This window comes from the organism of the source record quoted next, unplaced genomic scaffold, assembly GCF_019419815.1.
Source record: "Pyrus x bretschneideri cultivar Hongxiangsu unplaced genomic scaffold, Pyrus_bretschneideri_v1 Contig24, whole genome shotgun sequence".
NCBI lineage: Eukaryota > Viridiplantae > Streptophyta > Magnoliopsida > Rosales > Rosaceae > Pyrus > Pyrus x bretschneideri.
The window spans coordinates 1,382,800-1,406,422 of NW_025999546.1; the positions used below are offsets into that span (position 1 = coordinate 1,382,800).

At 36.1% G+C, this 23,623-nt stretch overlaps 2 protein-coding genes and 1 long non-coding RNA gene across 3 annotated transcripts; 2 read left to right on the forward strand and 1 right to left on the reverse strand.

Annotated features, from left to right (window-relative positions):
• LOC125478274 lies at positions 1 to 1,527 on the forward strand. The gene has a single exon (XM_048586343.1). The coding sequence runs from the start codon at positions 677 to 679 to the stop codon at positions 1,463 to 1,465; it is 789 nt and encodes a 262-aa protein (XP_048442300.1). The 5' UTR covers positions 1 to 676; the 3' UTR covers positions 1,466 to 1,527.
• Positions 1,523 to 10,062, forward strand: LOC103927877 (transcriptional activator DEMETER-like; the record flags this gene model as incomplete). The annotated part of the gene is made up of 18 exons (XM_048586482.1): positions 1,523 to 3,391; positions 3,425 to 3,809; positions 4,505 to 4,595; positions 4,694 to 6,113; positions 6,243 to 6,322; positions 6,422 to 6,506; positions 6,603 to 6,694; positions 6,769 to 6,837; positions 6,971 to 7,007; positions 7,098 to 7,180; positions 7,494 to 7,931; positions 8,288 to 8,324; positions 8,402 to 8,459; positions 8,646 to 8,785; positions 8,873 to 8,938; positions 9,124 to 9,238; positions 9,324 to 9,362; positions 9,631 to 10,062. Coding segments are annotated over 18 exons (5,226 nt in total), but the record flags the coding sequence as incomplete, so codon positions are not given.
• A 4,137-nt stretch (positions 10,063 to 14,199) lies between these two features.
• LOC125478275 lies at positions 14,200 to 16,109 on the reverse strand. The gene is made up of 3 exons (XR_007259119.1): positions 15,367 to 16,109; positions 14,604 to 14,759; positions 14,200 to 14,508 (listed from the first exon to the last, which is right to left on the reverse strand). It is a non-coding gene; the product is annotated as an uncharacterized LOC125478275 (long non-coding RNA).
• Positions 16,110 to 23,623: the final 7,514 nt, after the last annotated feature.

The following is a 23,623-nucleotide window of genomic DNA, read 5'->3' on the forward strand; positions in this document are numbered from 1 at the left end:
TATATAAACACACACATATCTCCTGTGTTGCTGTGGAAACCGACCGTATTGTCCGCCATTGACTGACCTGCAAGTCACCCGGCTCCAACACTCGGCCGGACCGGCGGCAAGCTAAGCCGCCAGCGGGGAAACACATTTTACCATTTCATTTCATATCACAAGAAGATTTTCTCAAGATATGATTATTTGTTGCCATTTAAACCACAATTAAATAAGTCAATTTACACAGATTGAGAAGATATGTAATGTCTCAGTTACTCTGCATTTTCCTGCTTTAATTCGTTTTCTATGTCGTTCATGTTTTCCATGTTTTCCATGACACAAAACATGGCTGGCCGTACTTCTTGTAAAAATATCTCGTTTGCGTGATTTCGAGCATTAATCACAGAGATGCTGCTCTGCATTTTCCTATCTCTCACGGAAAGATTTTCTCTTCAACGTGTGTATTTATATTCGGCACTGCATGTTAGCTGGGAAGGACTTGCATTTGAGTGTTTTCGCACCGGGTGTTTCAGGCAGCAGAGGGGTTTGCTGAGAAATCGGACATTTTCAATTTTCCACAAAAATTTAATCTGCTAGAGGGAGACACCAGAGGGTTATATATAGAAGAGGAAAGGGATTCAATGAAACAGGGAAGTGGAAAGAGAGTTAGTTTGTGAATTGAAGGGACTCAAGGATGAAGTTTGGAAGGGGATTTTCGGTTCCCCAAGATGACGATCTACGGTTCATGGATCCATGGGTACCCATGACTCCAGAGAAGCTGACTCTGGCAAAGGGTCATCCAATACCAGTCGACCACCGCGGGAACCTCCTGCAAGGAGCAAACTGGCAGCAACAACTGACTGGAATTTCAAGGGAACATGTACCGGTCATTGCCAACTACAATGGCATGAACCAAGATGTTAGCCCAAATGGACAGCTAATTAGAAATGGAGGGCAATATAGTTATGATGGAAGTCTGGCTGAGGAAAATCTGATGATCAATCACTTTGCAGGCTCCTACAATGCAGGCTCATTCACGCAGTTGGTGCACGGTGACTTCTTGTGTTGGAACAAGAATCCAATGACACAACTGCTGCATGATAAGGCAGCTTATGTTGCTTCCGCAAACATGAATCTGGGCAGAAGCATGGACACAGCAGCAAACACGCCGCTAATTCCCAAGTTGCATCCTCAATTGGGAAATCAAGGACACAACTTGGGAAGTTACTTGCTGACCAAGCAAAATTGCAGCACTTCATATCCTTCAAGTAACATGATGAGCAGGTCCTTGGTTAAGGATTTTCCATCCCCAGTTGACAACAGTCGGCGAGATTCCAACTCATTCCATTGGTTATTTGGAAACCAAAATTACTGCTCAAGTTTGAGCTCAAACCTGTTGAGTAATGGTGACAGTTCATCCCAGATAAGTCAACGTGAGTATTTCAACTCGGTTCTGATATTTATTTATTCTGCTCTAATTTGATTTCCTTGATAGAAAGAAATGAAAAACTTTGAACAAGAAAAACTGAGAAGAAACTAATACAGAAAAATAATAAACTTGACAGAGAAACTGCTTTTCTGCACAGATGGTTTCCTACCAAACTATGATCTAAACTCCTTACCAAGTACAGAAGGCGACACTGCCTCAGGTGTTGCCGGCCAACTCCAATTCACAACAAATGAGGCCAAGAATTTGGAGAACGACCAGCTTTCTGCAATGCTGAAATCATTGACGGACGAAAGTGCTAGGAAGGAAAAAGGCAAGCAGGTCTTGTCTATAGAAGATGAAGCAACTCAAAAAAATGGTGATGGCCGCTTGCAGAACATTGTGGAGTCATCATCTGCAGCCATTTCTACACTGTACAACAAAAACAAAGAGTCTGGCAGGGGAGGCGACAGAGGGATTGATCTGAATAAGACGCCCCAACAGAAACCACCCAAGCGAAGAAAACACAGGCCCAAGGTAATTGTTGAGGGTAAGCCCAAAAGGACACCAAAACCTACAACTGCAAAGAATACAGAGTCTAAGGAGACCCGACTGGAAAAGAGGAAGTATGCAAGAAAGAATGTCCAAAAGGAATCCCCAAGTCAATTGGCAGAGGTAACACAGGAGACAACAGGCCCTACTGCTGGAAAAAGTGCAAAATCATGCAGAAGAGTTTTGCATTTTGATTTGGAAAAGACCGTGGATGAAAACCTATCCAGAGAAATTGGTCAGCAAGAGAACAAGAGGACTTTTGATTTGAATTTTGACTCTCAAGGGACACATGCGGGCACTGAAATGAACCAGGTTTTGACTGAAAAGGCAGCTGAGCGAAGTGTCCTACTGAACGAATTGATGGTAGATAAGCATACACCAAGCACTAAGAGGAACCCTTTCCCTTCCATGAGTCTTATGCCAAATAACCATACATTCCGGCCAGAAAGCCAAGCATCTGCATCCCTGCTTGCTACAGCAAAAGACATACATCTGAAAAACTCGCATGTCATGAGGAGACGTACAGAGACTGCAAATTCTGATCTATGCCAGAGAAAATGCAGAGATGAAAACATTCCTGTGCAGCAACATACCCATGCTGAAGGAATAGGCCAAGATGTCATTCGAGCAGAGCTTAGATATGAAAACCTTCAGAAGACTAAAGAAAATGTCAACCAAGGTGATTCTTTACTAAAAATTCTCTCCCTTCCAAGTGAAGGAAGAGGATCCAAGAGGGAATTTTTTCAAACTGCTGAGCACCCTTGTCGTTCTACCAACAATCCACCAAGTTCACTGTCATTCCAAGAGATATTTCAATTGGATAGAATTCAGAAAAACAGTGGCACTCCCAGCAAAGATTGTTCAGGAAGTCGTAAGAAGAAGAAAGTTGAGAATGGACACTTGAGCATCAGTAATATGCCTAGTAAAGTTACGGCAGTTGAAAAGTGTCTGGGAAAAGTTGATAGAACAGGGGAAAATAATGTCAATTCAAATGGATTTGCATCGAAGAACCATACAATACTGAGTTCTTACTTTGAAAATAACAAAATGATTGACAGGGAGAACAAAGGGATCAGCAAGTTTACGACTGACAGGTACGCCCACCCCATCACTTCTGGGAATGGTTTTCTACATCGGCCAATCTCATCCAAATCAAATTCATGCCAAGGTTCCACTCAAGTTCTTAGCTTTTCCACCCATTCACCAAGTCAAACATTTAACCAACTAGCCTCATCACCTCCTAAAAAATCCTTTCAGCTAGAAACCAAGCTGGTATCTCATGATAATATGTCAGTAAAGAAGCAGGCTGGGGGAACTACTGTATCGAAAATTTCATCAGGTACAGATAAAGTCCAGCAAGAGAAGGATGCCTCGTATGATTACCAGCAACCTTCTGCAATAGCAATTGGTACTTTCCATCATAAGGAACCCCTGAATTCATCTCTGTAACTACCTTCAACTCACTTAAACAATGACACTCTTGATTTTGATGCAGGGTTTCCAATAAGAACAAAAAGTACAATACCGATAGATGATATCATACATCAATTTAATGGTCTCAACCTCAATGGAAGCTGCAGCGAAATTCTAGAGCAGGAGAATGCACTTGTTCCTTACAAAGGAGATGGTGCAATTGTTCCCTTTAAAGGTATTATTAAGAAACGTAAGTCGCGGCCGAGAGTAGAGCTTGACCCAGAAACAAATAGGATATGGAATCTATTGATGGGCAAGGAGGGAAGTGAAGGTGTTGAAAGAACAGATAACGAGAAGGAGAAGCATTGGGAAGACGAAAGAAAGATTTTCCAAGGACGAGTTGACTCATTCATTGCACGCATGCACCTTGTTCAAGGTAAAATACCTTCTATTTCATTCCTATTTTGGATTGTCACAAATTGTTGCCTATGCTATACACACGATTTATACACAAGCTTTCTCATCACATAAACAATTATTGTTAAGGAAGAAAAAAAATTAATGAAAACACAATAATTACATGTATGTTATGCTGGCAAACACAGAATGTTTCTAATTCAAGTCTAAAATCAGGGAACCATGTAATGAGGTTCTACTAGCATCAAATCAAATCAAACACTTCAACAATGATGATAAATGCAAAAAATAATAATATGACTAACAAAATTATGAACATGTTAACTGCAGAAAACTTGCTAGCCTGACCTTTTTTTCGTTCTCCTTCAGCACCAATTTCTGGCTAATTTTATAGAAATCTGCAGCACGACATGCATTTCCAGTTCAGCACGAAAATCTAAAGTATTCAACTTGAAAGTCTACGCAAGATGTAAACTCAACCAAGAAAACTCGAACTTGACTACATATAAAACATGTAAAAAACCAGGACAGTACCATTTTTGTTAAGTTTTTTATTGCGAAAGATTGCATAATTAGATAACAGGGGTACGAATTACTTTTTGCTTCTCATGTATACCAGAAAAATACAAATTCATTATAATTTTCTTCAATTATGGATACGTCGTTATAAGATATCATGCACATCAACGCTTGATAAAAATTTATAATGAACAGGAGACAGACGTTTTTCAAAATGGAAGGGATCAGTTGTTGACTCGGTGATTGGAGTTTTCCTTACCCAGAATGTTTCAGACCATCTATCAAGGTACATTCATAATTTTGACTTGAAGATCAACCAGGTAGCCCATATATGAATGTCTTATGGTGAACAATTTTTCTTTTGTTCCTTTGTGTCTTTTGTAGCTCTGCCTTCATGTCATTGGCAGCACGGTTTCCGCTTCAGTCAAGCAATCACCAAGCTCCACACAAGGTTGGAACAAACATCTTGGTTAAAGAACCAGAAGTTCGAATGACAAGTCCAGATGATGCCACCAAATGGCATAAAGATGCATCAAGTCAACCAATCTACTGCCAGATTTCTAGGACACTCCATGAATCTGCAGAAAATCAGAGAGACAGTGAGAACTCATTGACAGAAAGGAATTTAGATGAGGCACATAGCCAATGTTTTGAGGAAGAATTTGTATCGTCTCAAGATTCTATTGAATCCTCAGTCACTCAAGGAGCTGTAGGAATCAGGTTGTACCAAGTGTCCAACTCAGAAACAGAAGATCCTATCACTGGATGCCAGCCCAACAAGATTCCCATTTCCATTTCAATGTATCAACAAATGGAGAAAGCGACCATGTTTCAGGACTTTTACCGTCAAGTAAATGGAAGCTCACTATTAGATGATGGATTCAAGAATGCACAAATGGAATATTCACAGATAAAGACACGATTAGACAAAATCATTCATCTCACTGGCAGTTCTTTCACAAATCCAATCAATCTTGACGACGAAAATATCCAAGTACCAGTTGTTCCTTCCAGCAACAATCAATTGCACATGTACCCAAATTCTGGAGAGCCAGAGCCATGGAGATTTGGAAATTTCAGTGAGGACAGCATATCCTCTTGGCCTTCAACTGCTTCCAGGTTCAATATTGAACATGACAAGTACAAGAACTTAAGAAATGAAGAACTGTTAGGAAGTGTTGTTAATTCCTCTATGCAACAGAATGGTCTGAGGAGATCTCAAGAAATGCCACCAGTGGACCCGTGTGCATTGTTCAGACAGCACTCAATAGACCTGAAAAACAGTTCTGAAACAAGGCCAAGCACTGGGCATAATCCTTCCGACTACAGTCATCAACGAAAGGGGAACCTAACCTTCCAATTAGAAAACACGTCGGTCAGAGAGCCTGAAAACCATGTTGAATCACTTCAGATAAATAAGAGCGTTAGCATGCAGCATGTTGAAAATGTCGGTGATCTCAGTAAAAAATCTTTCAATGTCGTTGACAGTAGGCAAATACACATGAAAAATCAATCAATTGATTCAAATGTACAGGAGCAACCATATTCATATGGTCAGTCACAAAATGAGACAAGTAAAAAATCTTCAAAAAGAAGAAAAGGAAAGGCTGACAGTGAGAAAAAGAACGATGTTAACTGGGACATCCTGAGAAAGCAGGTGCAGGCCAATGGTAGGAAAAAGGAAAGAAATAAAGACGCAACGGACTCACTGGACTATGAAGCACTAAAAAATGCTAAAGTAAAAGAAATTTCTGAGGCAATCAAGGAGCGAGGGATGAACATCATGCTAGCGGAACGGATCCAGGTGCTCTACTATTAGTGTTCAGTCTCGGACTTCATGTTTGTTAATTGCACTTCAATTTTTACCAGAATAGCAACAGTGGATAGGTTAAGACTATCATTCATGATAAGACTGGTTGCAAAAATTTTGTAGGAATTCCTAAACCGACTGGTTAGAGAACATGGAAGCATCGATCTGGAATGGTTAAGAGATGTTCCTCCTGATAAAGCAAAGTAAGTCATTCCACACAATTATAAAACAAGAAATTATAAGAATAATGCACTGCAATGTCAGCAAGTTTATACCTATTTACACAAATGAATTTTCCGCAGGGATTATCTATTAAGCATACGAGGATTGGGATTGAAAAGTGTGGAATGCGTCCGGCTTTTAACACTTCACCACCTTGCTTTCCCGGTAACGATTATGTGACTGCTACTTAGTAATTTGGTTAAAGTAGTCTCGGAACATGTTACAATCAATGAAATTATATCTCTTATTCACTCCATATAGGTTGACACTAATGTTGGAAGGATAGCAGTAAGACTGGGATGGGTCCCCCTCCAACCCTTACCTGAATCGCTTCAGTTACACCTCCTAGAAATGTAAGAAACGATATTGTGCTAACTGAATGATTACATTTCCAATACTTGCAAATGCTAACCATATACTTCTCTAGGTACCCAATGCTGGAGTCAATTCAAAAGTATCTATGGCCAAGATTATGCAAACTTGACCAACGAACGCTGTAAACTCATAGATCCATAAACATTTCATATTAATTTCAGAGCACTACTTTCATGTCCAAAATTTCATGGAATTTTTTTTTTTTTTTTTGGACTTACGCTTTTACTGATAACCCAATGACTATTGAATCACAGTTACGAGCTGCACTACCAGATGATTACATTTGGAAAGGTATGCATCCTGTTTCATTAGTTAGAAATATTAAATTAGATGTGATTAATCAAAAATAAAATAAAGCCTCATATTTTGATCTGTATGCAGGTTTTCTGCACAAAGAGTAAACCAAATTGCAATGCATGTCCAATGAGAGGAGAATGCAGACACTTCGCAAGTGCTTTTGCAAGGTTTGAGCAATAAACTCTGATAATTACATGCATTGCTGCCACTGTGCAGGAAAAAATACATTGAAGGAAGTCATGAGGATCTCCAGATATCTTGAGACACGGGATTCAGGATCAATTAAATAATAATCAGTAGTCTAAGGAACTAAGAATAGTAGATAGTTACATGAAGACTTGTAGTTGTATAAATTACTCTATGTTTCACTAATCACATGGAACAATTAAGATAAGTAAAAGAAAATTACAACTATATTATTATGAAACTCATGAAATAAGAATGTATAAATCAAATTGATACCGACCATGTTTGGTGCAGTGCAAGGTTTGCCCTGCCAGGTCCAGAAGAGAAGAGCATTGTGAGTTCAAGTGTTCCAATTGCAGCTGAGATAAACCCTACATTAGCTGTCACCCCCATGTCACTGCCTCCACCAGAAATCAACTCATTCCAGATAGCAGGTGCTGAGATTAACAACTGTGAACCGATCATCGAAGAACCAGGATCGCCAGAACAAGAGTTCACTGAGCTATCACAAAGTGACATTGAGGACTTGTTCTATGAGGATCCTGACGAGATTCCAACCATCAAACTCAACATGGAACAGTTCACATCGACATTACAGAACTATATGCAAGAGAAGATGGAGCTCCAAGAAGGTGACATGTCCAAGGCTTTAGTTGCCTTGACTTCAGAAGCTGCTTTTATTCCTACACCCAAACTAAAGAATGTCAGTCGACTACGAACAGAGCACCAAGTGTAAGTACATTTCATCCTATAGTCACAAACCCACATATTCTTAGCAAAACACTGAACACAAACTGAAATATAGTAGGGCCAAAGTCTAATTTGAACGTTTGCACTAAAATTTCCTAATATCTCTGATTGATCATTTTTAACGAAACCACAGCATATTCAATCTAGGAAAACAAACTTAGGTGTCTAAATTTTGAATTCACCGCCATCAGAATTCTTGCACTGAATTTTAAACAACTCTCTGCCTAGAAGCCAGTATGTTCCGAGTTTTGGCACACATACCCGTATCAAACATGTGTATACATACATAAGTGTAACTTCTCTAACACACTTGTACATTCTGTGCTGGTATAATGCAGGTATGAACTACCAGATTCACATCCACTCTTAAAAGGGGTAGGTTAAAATTATATATTATATCAACAATACATGAAGCATTATTATTCTCAATTAATCACTATTCAACTTTACAGATGGACGGACGGGAACCAGATGATCCAAGCCCTTACCTTCTTTCTATATGGACACCAGGTAAGCTCCAGACATAAAAGAATTGGATACACTGTTGAGAATCTTGAGACTATTCAAGTTTAACGCATTTGATTCACTAAACAAAGTTACAACTTAGAATACAGATGCATGGATGGCCTAGCGCATGTTGGAAGTTGAAAATATTGTACATCTTACTAAGGGATACATTTATTTTATTTATACCAGGTGAGACTGCAAATTCAATTCAACCACCAGAAAGCAGGTGTGGCTCCAAAGACCAACACAAATTGTGCAATGAGAAGACATGTTTTTCATGTAATAGTATAAGAGAAGAAAAGTCACAAACAGTCAGAGGGACGATTCTGGTGAGAAAAATTGATTGTGGTAATATGTCAAAGACAAAACGAAACTACATGCAGTTTTATACTGAAATATCATTCAACTTGTCACAGATACCTTGTAGAACAGCAATGAGAGGGAGCTTTCCACTCAACGGCACATATTTCCAAGTTAATGAGGCAAGTGATATTCCTCCTTCAATTTTATCTAATGTGCAGAATCTGGACAAAATTAATAGCAGTCCAGCAAGTATAGCCTGTGCACATTAACTTAACCATGATCCTGTACTCCTCCACTTTTGGTAAGCCAGATTGTTAGAGCCATTAATTTCTAGATTTACAAACAAAATTCTATCACAATGCAGATGTTCGCAGATCATGAGTCTAGTCACAACCCAATTGATGTTCCAAGGGGGTGGATATGGAATTTGCCAAGACGGACCGTATACTTTGGAACTTCTGTATCAACAATATTCAGAGGTAAGAGAAATTAAGATACCAGGGTCACTGCATTCACATCCCAGTTAGAGATGCATACTTAAATTGAAATATTTATGTCTACCAGGTCTATCAACAGAGGGAATTCAATACTGCTTTTGGAGAGGTATGTAATACTCACTTTAGTTCTTCATATTAGTTTGCAGATAACTATATAGGAACATAGTACGGAAATAAGAATATAACACAAGATTATGAATTTCACTTCTCGGAACTAGTTATATAACAAAGGTATACATACCAATGGTTTAAGAAAAAGAAAAATGTACATGATAAACTTTGAACTGATTTGTAATTTTTTATGAAAAGGACAAATCATTGATAGTGCAAATTGACAAACAAGCTTACATATTGACTGATTGACTTATATGCAGGATACGTGTGTGTGAGAGGATTTGAAAGAAAAACAAGAGCACCGCGACCCTTAATGCCCAGACTGCATTTTCCTGCAAGTAAGTTGACCAGGACACAAAATGAAGGGAACAAACAGCACTGACCACAGTGCAAAGAAGATTTTCATCAGATGTACAGAAGCCTACTGACTCTGTGAGAAGAACAATGACTAACAAATTCTATTGCTTTCAATTATTCATCCTCTAGAATGAGAATTCATTATATGACAGGCAGCAGCTGATAGCAAGTATCATGTGCAATATGTGAGATTCGTGATCAGATCGTAGTCTGTATGTACATTACTATTTTTTTCAATAAATGCCCAAAAAGGAGCAATCCTTCCAAAACAGTGCAACATTATCACTGCCCAAATGAAAAAAAAAAAAAAAAAAAAAATACTCTTTGGTGGTAATCGCCAAAAAGAAAATTTACATGTATGGATGCGTGAATGGAAAAACATAGATTAGATGAAGCGATAAAGAATGTATAATACAGAAACATATCCTAATGCCTGTCATTTACATATCGCAGAAGAAAAATTCTAGACAACATTTCTCAATCGAAATACTCAAAAAGCTACCAATCTTTCACTTGTATTCTAAATCTTAGAGATCTGAGGTCGTCAAGTGTATGAACAAAGTTACAGGTAACATTCAATTCATACAGAACCTCAATCGGTACAAAGGTCTGAAAGCATTTAGAAGGATCTCAGGAAAGCTTCAATTAATTTATCAAACAAAAATTTTAATGAAGTTAGCTGCAACTATGTCAGTGTTACGAAGACGGGCAATTACAAATTGTCAACGCATTTACCTGCAATATAGAGTTCTGATGATCAAAAAATCCTTTCAAGCTTCTATTGCTACAATAGAACATCTGGAGATGAAACCACCCACAGTACTTCTGTCGAAGCTAATACACCTTAAATAAAAACCTGCCTCCAAGAAGTATCCTCAAGTCATTGCAATTTCTAGAAACCAAATGTCAATTCCTTATGTAAGTAACTTGAAAGAAATTAACTTAATCAAAATGTAATCCACAACATCTACTATATACGATACTACCATGGACTGAAACCAAGTAAATACACCCACAAAAAAAGAATACCGCACTTACACAAAGAGCAACAGTATGCAAACCACATGAACAACGACGCCGGATAGAGAGCAGATTTACATTAGAGTTTCAATACTAAAGTAAGGTTTTATTACTTGTTCATATCACTGCAACAAACATATAGTTGCGATAATATTAAATACTCTGGTTCTTTACATCATGTGACAATCTTCAAATCAATATGCCCAGCTTATAATAGGAGCTTTTGCATTTGACTCATCATATGAGATGACTGCAATTTTATCAAAATGTACTTCCAATTAGTTGAGACACATACCAAACTCATAGGCAAGAATTTTTAATTCTAAACCACTGCATGAAAGTTACAGGAAGTAGAAACTACTCCAACAATGGAATGAGCAATAAGAAACCAAGAAAAAACAGAAGTTAAAACGTCTGCACAAACAATATACATGGAGATCATATTCAAACAACCTAATGGGAAATAAAGAAATGTACGCCGGAATAATTTGAAACTCTTAAGTCAAGATTATCATCATTTTCTCCCGACACTAATGCTAACTTTTAAATCGTTGACAATTATATCTTGTCCAGATATAAGTTAGAGGCATTCACATTAAGCTAACTCCACAGGAATCTCCATAGGAACCTAAATAAATATATGAAATTCTACAAGAGAGACAAATATAGCAAGGAAATCTATAAGAACCCATATGTTTCCAGTAGTAAATATTCTCTAAAAATGATAATACTCCATAAACTACAAACATATCTGATCTGAGTTGTACTGTACATCTTCTCTAAGTTCACTTTCCTTGTACTATGAAAACTTCTGTCAATCATAAATTTCAAGAACAATTTCTGACACTACGGGAAAAAAGTTTACAAACCATTCTCACTGCATCCAGAATTATCCTTCAAATAACTGGTGCGTTATTTATGCGCGCACAAATTAAACCCTCTTTTTGACAATTGTAGTATAAGTATAAGTAGGGATCGTTTTGGACCGGGGATTAGGAGGGATTGTTAATCACTTGGATTTTTGACTCAAAAACGTAAAAACAATATAAAACACTAAACTAGACTCAAAGAATGTGAAACTAAACGTTAAAACATTAAGACAAACAAAAAGACTCAAAATTCTTTAAAAACACAAACTAATTGATTTTTAACTAATTTGACAATAAAGTAAAGGGGGGATTGTGTTTGGACGATATTAAATTAAATGGACAAATTGTAATTAAAGGCAAAACGTAAATATGAATGAGATGAAAATATGGATGATGGAATAGCCAAGGGGTTCATCTCCACACATGTTATACTTGCATACAAAATTGATTCTCAGTTGGTCTTTCGATAAATTATGAATTCTCAACGCCCCAGGTTAACCGTGATTGCACTAATTAACCCTCAGATTTTCCTAACGTTATTGAATTGGATGATTGCATACGACAACCCAAAACATTTCCCACAAGTCCCCTACATGATTGCATAATAGAGATACAAGTAAGAATCATTACGTTCTTTGAAAACCATAAGCATTGACAAGGCATTCGTTACTATGATTGCATGAAACTCGTGCCAAGAATTTATTTAACGCGATTGTTTATAAGCAACCTCCACTACTTGTGAATATAAGTTCATAACTATTAGGTGAAATTCACTTATATTCTAGCGTCATATTCATGCATGAAAATTAAGTGTGCACTCTTAATCAACATACATAAATAAGTTATCGATCAAGCAGTTAAACAAATTGAATCCAACATTCATGAAATCCCAACCAAAAGTAATCAATTCATATTGCAAGTATAACCTTGGTTTCGAATCACCCCCTAGCTAACTAGGGGGATTTAGCCTCTCATGTTCGCAACAAGAAAAATAAAATTGAATTTAAACATAAAGCACAAAGGATTGATTACACCTAGAACGCCCAACGAATCCACGTGAATTGGTGCGCGTCGAAGCTCCTCTTTCCTCTTCTCCTTCTGCGGCAGATTGGTTAAATGGATGATTTGGATGTTATTTTGGGTTGGGGATGGATTTAGGGAGGATTGGTGGTATGGTATGGTGGCTGGAATAATGGAGAGAATATGGTGTGTGGAGATGTGTGGTGGTGTAGAATGGAAGAAAAAAATGGAATGGGAAGCTCCGGATTTTAAGAATGAAAATGGGGAAAGTGTGTAAGAAGTGATTGAATAATTTATGAATTATGGGATTATGGTGGCTAAATGATTATAGGTTAATGGAATGCACGGATGATGGATAATTAGTGGGAGATAATGGGAAGTGGTGTGGAAATGGATAATGGGAAGTTAGTGGACGGTTTGAATGGGAAGTGGATGGTTTATTAGGTTAGAAAAATGGCATGGTGGAGGTAATGCACGGATTGGAATAGGATAATGGGAAGTGGTGGTTAGGTGATAATGGGTGGAAGGTTTAAAGTGGATGTAGTTTAAATGGGAAATGGTTTGCACGGGTTTTGGGATTTAAATTAGGTTATGGTGGTGGAATTAATGGGGTTAGTGGAATGTACATTTTGAATGGAAAATGGGATATTAGCTTATGGTGGCTACGGCACTTTGTGAATTAGGTTATGGTGGTGGTAAATGTATGAATGAATCAGAGGAATATATGTATGTAGGGCTACGGTTTGTGAATAAATAATTGGAGAGAAAGATCCACCAGTTTTAAGAATGAATGGGGAATAAAGAAAATGGTAGATGGTGACTGAAAAATAATGGAATGAATGGTGGGATGCACGGCTTAGGAGGAAGATTGTGTGATGCATTGTTTTGGACGTCCATTCCTCGTGCTCTATTTGCATACACCACATTCCAGCTCAGTTTTGCTCCAAAAGCTCCAAATTGCATCATTTTATGTAATATGTCCTTTAAACCTGAAAACACATGAAAGTAGCTTAAAATACTACTTTAACGAAGAAAACATAACAAAAATGCATAAGAACTAGCTAACTAAGGCGCATAAATATGCTCCTATCAATAACCATAATACACAGACAAGCATACCAGGGATGATCATAAATTCCATCACAAATATTAAGACAATTTTTCTTTATTCTCCCATTTGGGCCATTATATCCAATTATTTACTTAGAAAAATACTCCTGTTTTAGGATCACTTGGGTAGACATTAGACAGTTTCAAATGTTTACTGTCTAGATTTGTTTTACCAACCTCAGTTCATCGAGCAAGAAGCAAATCTTGTTTAAGATGACAACCATTTATTGCCGTTTCATAATTTCAATTATATCAAGATTCAATTTCCCACCATCCTTTAGCATGAACCTCATAACCTTTGCGATTGCAGCAATTACTTATAAGTTTCAACAACGATAACATTTAAGCACAAATACATAAAGGAAAAGCAAATACGACGGTGTAGCACCACAAAATAAGATTAAAAAAAAATAAAAAAAATAAAAACCTTAATAGAAAATAATACAAACAAAATTCAGAGAAGAAAAAAATACATCCAAGACAATGTAATAATATCAGAAAGCAGTACTTGAATGAAAATTATAAACGGCTTTCTAGAAAATGCCCTCTTATACACATCGAAGCTAGCGGAGCAATTCGGAGGATCTACAAAGGAAGAAAACTATATGATTTAAGATACTTGTAAGATGAATCTCAATTGTAAATCCTTCCTGTTATTTAACAAATAATTAATCCATCAATGTTGGATTCAATACATTAAAACACAGAACCACCGACAATACGATTAACGCTGCCATCATAATTCTTCTCCTTTAAATTGTCCTTCTGTTTTCTCGGCAACCAAACAGAAAATAAGAAGAAATGCAGAGATCAGGGTACTGATAAAGAGAGAGAGAGAGAGAGAGAGAGAGATATACCTGCTGTGTTTATTGGAGACGAAGCTCAGAGAGATAGAGTTGTGTTGAAACTTGGAAATTGCGGTATCCGTAGATTTAGCGGAAGTTGCCTTCGAAATTTTTGCCGCCTTTTGCCCTTACCTCCATTATTGGAAACTTTACTCGGTGACAGGTCGTCTAATCTAATAATATAATTAGTTAAACATTTGAATAATTTTTTTATACAATTGTATTATATATTTATCTGTATTTCTACCACATTAAGAAATATCTCCCGTCATACTATTATCAGCAGTCGACAGTAATATTTTGACTTTTATATTTTAATTATGTTTATTAGCTCATTCTCACTCACTTTAAAGTAGGATTAAGGGCATAGCAATACTCTCGCTAAGGGTGCGTTAATGCATGGACAATCTCAAATTAGATTAGTTTTAGGGATTAAAATGAACTGATTTAGAATAAACTAAGTTGAACTGTGCTGTATTGTACTAGAAGTAGAATAATTAACTAACCTTAATATTATATTATTTAATCTATATAGTAATATTTTATTATTAAATCCTTCCTTTCTTTTTTCTAAAAAACTCTTCACCCTCTGGAAACACTTATTTTTATCTTTCTCCTTTTCTCTGTCCTATTCTCTACCTCTCATTTCTCTTTTTTTCTCATTTTTTGCCAGATTTTTTCTGCAAAACACATTATCCAAAATCCTTAATCCCGTTGATTCCAATAAAATTTAGAATATTTAAGAAGAAAAAAATAATAATTTTGGATATTTCACCTCTTTGGATCAACGATTCTCCTTGAGATTATATGTTGTTTCCATCTGATTTTCTCGTCTTGATTTTCTTATTCATAGCATTATTTCTGATCTGATCGTAGTTCTTTTGACAGTACGATTTTCCTCCCGACATCGTATCACTGCATCAGCGCTCTTCCGACAGTTCCATGGACGAAGGAATGATTTCGATGGGAAATTGCTGGCATTCTTGGCCTCATGTATTCCTTCAAGCACACTAGGTGGCTCGTAAGCCTCTTTACGCTCCTCCTCATCGCGTTCTGCACCCACCATTGGGTTCACGAAGATCTCGTCTTTTGGGAATTTGGGTCTCAACGAAGATGCTGGTCCATCGTTTATTTGTTGGACAGCCACGAAGACGGTGCCAAGCAGACAAGACGAGTTCGAGGCGAAGCAAAGTAGACGAGTTTAGCAGTCTGATACTTTTTGGGAGGTCTTGAGGCGAGCCCTCCTTTGTCCCTTCAAACTTAGTCTTGCCTGTCATAAACACGTGCCTAAACTAATATGTAATCTAGTCTAATCCATTGAAAGTTAGATATGACAAACAAACACACTCTAAGATAATTAGCAATACCACTCTCATATTATATTTATATTATTATAACAAGAAAAATGTTAGATACCCTTTACACTTGCCTTTTCCAACTTTTTTTATTTCGCTCAATGAATACATGTGGACAATCATTACACCTAAATCCATGTATTAATTATACTAAAATTTCTTTCTTTTCTTTCCACCATTACTCCTAATTAAATCATCTATATCAACCAAATCATTGATATTATTCACCACAAATCTAATTATTAATATTATTTTTTATGCAAGTTTAATTTTCTAAGGATTCTCCTTTTTATTTTTGTTTAATTTTGTATCTTTCTAGTTTTAAGTTCTTGTAGTTTGAAGTTTTTGTTTACTTTGCCTCTCCCAAACCGTTTAGGTATAATTGCGAATATTTGACATATGTATTTCGATGGATATCATTAATAATTTGATTGATATATGAGATTTAGTTCATGATACTAGTAGAATGAGAAGAAAGAAATTTTAAACACAATGTCCATATGTCATCCATTGTGTGGGAAAGACGAGTTAGAGAATACAAGAGGGGAAAGTACCTATCATTCTTCTTATCGCTTATTAACAAGTATTTCTCATCAAAATTACTCTCTTCTAAAACCCGGTGGATAGGTTCTGTTTATTAACAGTCCCCATCCGGCTTTACCCCTCATTCTCTTCACGTTTTTTCGGCTGGGTTGTACGGTGAATTGGCCATTTGGCCCCTCTCTCATTTTTGCTCTTGTGCTTGCGTGTTATGTTCTGTTATCTCTGCTGCCGTGTGTTGCCCAACCTTCAAACCTACTGTTTCGTTTTGTGGGCTGAGCGTTTGTCACATTTCGATGATCTAAGGGAGTTTGCCTTTTCGGCTTTCCTCCCTTATTTTTTTCTTTCCCTCAACTTTCATTTCAGTTTGGACTCCCGTGTTTTCTCCGACCTCTGCGTTTTCTTACAGTCAAATTTGGTTTTTTAAGTTTTGTTCTCTTTCCTTGCGTTTTTCTGTTGTTGTTAGTTTCTCTCTAGACCTTCGGTTTTTCTTCTTCCTTTATGTCGTTGTTAAACTGTTGTTTGTGCAATGGGTTTTCAGCTTTGGGTTTTTTTGCTGTTTTGTATGCAGTCTTTCATGTAGGCACGGATGTTTGATTTTGTTATTTTTTGTTAGTCTTTTAGCAGGCCGTAATGTTCCTTTTTTTTTTTTTTTATTTATTTTTTTTTTTATGGTTGTTTTACAGCGTTTGAAAGTTCTTCTGGTCAAGGTTTGCACTCTCAGTGGTCAGCTTCTCTCTCAGGTATTAGATCGAGTAGCCACGGTTTATCAATTGATTTGGTGTTGTGTTTGGGTTTGTTCAGTTAGGTTTTGATTATTTTTGCTTGTTTGTTTCGTAGTTTGGTTGCATTTTGATTATTTTAGACTATTCGTTTCACTTTCGTTTTGGCAGTATGGTGGCGATATGTTTTGCTCTTTCGATTTGTTATTATGTTATTTATGCACAGGTTGATGGGTGTGGATGTGATTGTTTTTCTTTTGTCCTTTTTTTTCCATTTTAAGTTTTTGCTCTTTTCTATTTTAGGTTGAATAAAAAAAATTGTGTAAGATCTAGGCATCGAATCTATTCATGGATTTTTACATTTAGTTTGTGATTAATCATTTGTGTAAAATTTGTGTAACATCTTGTTTGTGATTAATCATTTGTATGTAATTATTGGCAGTGTATGAATGGCAATGTAGTTCACGCCTTAATCATTTCTATGTAATTATTGGCAGTGTACGAATGGCAATGTAGTTCATGCCTTGCTTGTCACGTTTCGGTTCGGACCCCATCACATCCCGAGCTCAACTCCACCGTAGCACAATATTGTCTACTTTGAGCCCCGACCACGTCCTCACGATTTTGTTCTAGGAACTCACACAAGAACTTCCCAATGGGTCACCCATCCTGGGAATGCTCTCGCCCAAACTCGCTTAACTTTGGAATTCCGATGGAACCCGAAGCCAGTGAGCTCCCAAAAGGTCTCGTGCTAGGTAGAGATGAGAATTCCCTGGGCGATGTGGGATGTTACAATAATCCTCTAAGCTTTATATGTATATTCTCATCTCTATCTAGCACGAGGCCTTTTGGGAGCTCACTAGCTTCGGGTTCCATCGGAACTCCAAAGTTAAACGAGTTTGGACGAGAGCATTCCCAGGATGGGTGATCCATTGGGAAGTTCTCGTGTGAGTTCCCAGAAACAAAACCGTGAGGGCGTGGTCGGGGGCCAAAGCGGACAATATCATGCTACGGTGGAGTCAAGGTCGGGATGTGGTAGGGGCCCAGGCGGGGATGTGACAATTTGGTATCAGAGCCAATCACTAGCCGAAAGTGTGCCGACGTGGGCGTCAGGCCCCTAAGGGGGGTGGATATTTCCGCACTGCACACATGGCTACGTCACCCTCACATAACGTCTAGCATGCCTTGATTTTGGTCGGGATGTGTCATTGCTCACTGTGTTCAATTAATCTATCTTCTAGCATATGATGATAATCAATGTGATTTAGTGCGGTCTTGACTTAATTTAAGTTTATTACATTCTGACTGGTCTTGGCTGCCATTCTTAGTTTTCTCAACTGCTCTATATAATGAATGTAGTCATTTGTATGTAATTATTGGCACTCCATGTGAATGGCAATGTAGTTGATGCCTTCCTCGCAGTGTTCAATTGATTTTTCTTTTAGTATACGTTGGTTATCAATGTGATTTGATGTGGTGTGCTCGTAATTGAAGTCTATTACATTTTGACTGGTATTAACTGCCATTCTTGCCTTTTACAAGTCTCTATGTAATTAATGCACAACTTTGATACCACAATTGCTCATGGCTTCAGGTGTTTGTCAAAAGGAAACCTTGAGCTTCTTTTCAATAAATTCTATGCAGTGTTTTGAATATTATTAAATCAATAAAGGACTTCTATGTTACTTAAAAAAAAAAAAAAAAAAAAAAAAAAAAGATCTATTGCATTCTCACCAGTGTTGACTGACATTCTTGATATTTTCGAGTGCTATGTATAATGAATGTAAACCTTGGATAACACGGTTGTTTTCATGGCTTGAGGTGTTTGTTGAAAAGGAAAGATTTATCTTCTTTTCAACAAGTAGTTAGAAGTGTTTTCCATATTTTCAAGTGCTATGTATAATGAATGTAAACCTTGGATAACACGGTGGTATAAGTCTTGAAATCTCTAAAGCTTTAGCCAAAATATTCCTCTCAAAAGTTGCATACGTTCTACCCCACTAGGTTTAGGTTTCCAAAAGGCTTATTTATACAACTCTCATTAAAATCCTTCTAGTCAAAGGTCTTAGAATAAAACTAGTAAACCTAAAAACAATAAATAAACTAGGTCCTAAATTGACTTGGTAAATTCGCCTAGAAATCTGCACAACCACATTTTGGACCCAAATCAGCTCCAAAACTGGCCCAAAATAGCTGGATTTAAAGTTTGAACTATTTTGAACACTTCTCCAGAAGGCCACGAACTCATATTCTTGGGCTCCAAAAACGCAATTCAAACCCAGAAACGTCACTTTCGAGCAACGCGCACTGTTTCTTTATTTAATTGCCAGAAAATAACCGCTGGGTAGAAAAATTCCAAATGAGTTGGCTGTATTTTGAGTTTTTTTTATTTTTATGTTTTTTAACAATTTATTCAGTCATTCTGTTTCTTTTTTAACTTATGTTGTTATTTGATGAAATAATGTTAACAGTCTTTTACATGGCAATATTTTATTGTTAAACACCCTTTATATTTATGTTTTTCATTTCATGATGATTACTTTTTAACCGGTATCAATGTAAACTGATTTGTAATTTTCGTTTTTTCTATACATTTATGACAGTTGTAAAAATTAATATTATGATGTGGTTATTGTTTTAAGGTTTCTAATAGATTATTTCTAAATTTACAGAAATTTTGTTTAGGTTTGATTAGCTCAAATGGAAGACGAATGTCTAACTCTTCTTGATCGATTTATACCGTATAACAAGGCTGTGAAAATTAAAGTGCGTGTGTGTAGAATATGAAGACCAAGATATCCGGGCTTGGGCAATAAATATGCAATCTGCATTGTATACTGGTCAATGAAAAGGTGAACGTTCTTTGATGATATTAATTCCTTCACATTTGATATTGTCTATGAACAATTTTTTATTTGGTTTTTAATACGAATGATATAATATTTTCTGCTTTCTGAGTTAAAAAGTCTATGCAATGTATTTTCATTATTTTCGTTCTCTGATTTCTATTGTCAAGTAATGTATAAATTCTCATATTAGCTCTAAACAACATATATATTTTTTTTCTTCTGCGGTATCCAATTCCATTAAACTGTTAATTACAACGATAATTTCACTATTGTTGTTTACTTTACATATTTTTGTTTAGTGTATGTGATCTACGATTGTTTCCATGTTATTTCAAGTGCAAAATTGAGCATGATGTACTTATTCATTCTATATTTAACAATTCGTTTTCTTGCCCTTTCCCATGTTGAATTATCAAGCAACAAGCAATTGAAGCATCATCTGATGAAATGGTGACACACCCCGACCAAGATCAAGGCGTGCTGGACTTATTGGGAAGTTCTCGTGTGAGTTCCCAGAAACAAAATCATGAGGGTGTAATGGGGGTCCAAAGCGGACAATATCGTGCTACGGTGGAGTCGGGCCCCGGAAGTGGTCTCGCCCGAGCCGGGATGTGACAGATGGATTATGAGATAATACTGTCGAAAATTGAGGCAGGATGTTGCTATGAAATTATGAATTTCCGCACTAACAAAATGAGGGGCCAGTAGAGAGTGGTGCCACATGACACACACATCGTGTTTATTTCTAAAACAATTTTTAACAAGTTGGCAAGTGTCTTTCCGCCTATTCCGCACCATAGATTCTTCTTGCAGGACCATAATAGGATGTGTCCCCCACTTAACAAGCTTGATATCCTTACAGGTAATAATGTATGTATGCGTATGTATATGTACATGTATAGTAAAATGTATTGCTATCTGTTTTATAAAAGATTTTCTCATGACTTAATTATCTTTTTTTTTTCTTTCAAATTTGAAGATGTTATTGGTCACATAGTTGCAGTCCAGCATTTAGAACTCATAAAAATTAATCAGAGAATTGATCACAAGTGTGATTTAGTCATACAAAGTATCAGATTATTTCTTCTGTATAATAAAATTAGAAATTGTTTTAATTATTAATTAGTTTTTTAATTTTTTTGGTTAATCATGTTATTTCACAGAAAAGAAGATGCTAAGCTTACGCTATGGTCAAACATTACACACAACTTTTCTTCTGTCTCATTGGAAGCATTGCCCCACCCAATAGTTGCCGTTTTTACAGGCTCGAGGCTCAAGCTATTTGCAAGTATTTAGTTTAATAAAAAATTTGTTCGTTTTGTATTGGATAATTTGCTTTGATTAGCTTTAATTTGGTTTTTTTTTTCCTTGCGACACATTATTGGATAATTTTATTTGGCGTTAAATTGTTTCTCAAAATAGCTTAAAATACACTCTACCTAAATAGCTAAAAAATTTTGGTGCATAAAAAAAAAAGGAAGTTTTAACGAAAATCCCACGATACTGTTTATTTTAATGAAAAATCACATTTTTATACTAAAAAGTCAATTATGATACTATTCACTTTACACTTTATTTTGTCCTTATCATTAAAAATCAAAGTTTTCAAGCTTTTTTCATTAATTTTCTTTAAAAAAAATTCTTATGCTATGATAGTACGTTAGTGCACATTATTGTTTATGTATGATATCATCACTTTTGTTTTAACTTTGTTTTTCAAAAATCAGTCCATCTCTAACTTAGTAGTTTTTCTGGCTATTGATGTGTCTATTCTAATTAATTATGTTTGTCATGATTGTTTTTACAGCTTAATTTTAATATTTTGCTGCTGTTGAATCAATTTTTCTGCAAAAAATTGTGCTCTGTTCCAATTATAAGATGAAATCCAAATGTCCTTTTTTCTCTCAACTTTTATCCACTTTTTCTCGCAAATGTCATGATGCTTAAGAGTTTTTATCAATGGTTAAAAAATTACTTTCTAAGATATAATCTCTACCAAATAAAAAATTTCCAGGTATTGTCTAACAGTCTGTTAACAGTGCATTCTCACAATAGACATCTTGGAAAAGCTGCATTAATTTTAAAAAAATTAATTTTTGTGCTTGTCACACCCCAGACCCGGGATAGATGGAGAATTCAATCCCGAGTCCGCAACGCAAACTAAAAACTAAATAAATAAAATAAAACTGAAACGGGTTGGAAAATAAAATTCTTCTTATAACAAGAAATCGATAATTCTTTTCCAAACACATTTGATTTGAGGAAGTCAATAAAACTCAAATTTACATATGCACTAGTACTTAACATTCCTCATTTCTCTTTTCTTCAATCAAACCAACTTATTTGTTACAACCACATCACTCCCTTTTAAAAGGACAAAACTAAAAGAGTGATTAAGTAATACCTTTGTCTCTTATTTTGCTCTTTCACCACCATATCACAACTTTAGAACCTACTTCACTTGAAAAAGTGAAATAGATATGCATTTATGACATAACTTTTTATCCTTTTTCTTAGACCACATCAACTTAACTTTTTTTTTTTTTCTCAAAGTATCCACATATAAATGCAATAGCCAAGATTGCATGGAAACCCTAACTTTATATATAACCTATTTCATACACTATGCGTATCACTAGAAGCCAATCAAAATCTTCTTCTAAAAACTCAAGTCACAAGCTATTTTAAGCTCAAACTTATCTAGCATATGATAATCTTCTCCTCCTCTTTCTGCCCAAGGCTATCTAATCCTTATGCTTTGATACCATTCTGTCACACCCCGGGTTCGGGACGTGACAGAGCTACTATTTTTTAGTTAACCATGATTTGTTACCCCATAAAATCTCTAGACCATACCCAAAACCCTTGTCTACAAAATCCTTAACCCCTGTAAAATTGAATTTACAGTTTGTTTTCAAATATATATATATATATATATATATATATATATATATAACTATTTGCAGTGTATACTAATGCATTCAATTTCTGTTTTACTATTTTTATTTTATTCCACAGACAATATTATCTTGAACAACATTGAATCAACACTTTTCTTCATTGATCCAGACACTCCAGAATTAAATTCGTACAAATCAATGTAAGTCCATTCATTACAATAAAATCGAAATCATTACATGGTTAGCACAATTAAACAAAAACAGTTATTTTTATACACCTATTTAGCTAATATTCAATCTACACTATTGCAGATTTTCCAACTGGCCTCACCCTATCAGAACACTCCCTCCTTCCAATCAGGCGAATGAGACTGATATTTTACAAACTGGAAAGAGAGTGACAATCGACGAACTAGGTTATTTGGATCCAGATTTAGATAAGGTATATACAAGTTGTAATATTGAATCAAAGCCATCTCATTCGATTTTTGCGTCTTTAACAAAAACTATTTCTTTAATAATTATTACACATATAAATAGTTATCTGAATATTTATAGAATGACACGTTTTTGTGCAAAGCATCAATAAAGCGGTTTAACACAAGGTATGAATAGTGGTACACCGCTTACCCTAAATGTGCCAAGCAAATGTACAAGGATCTAACA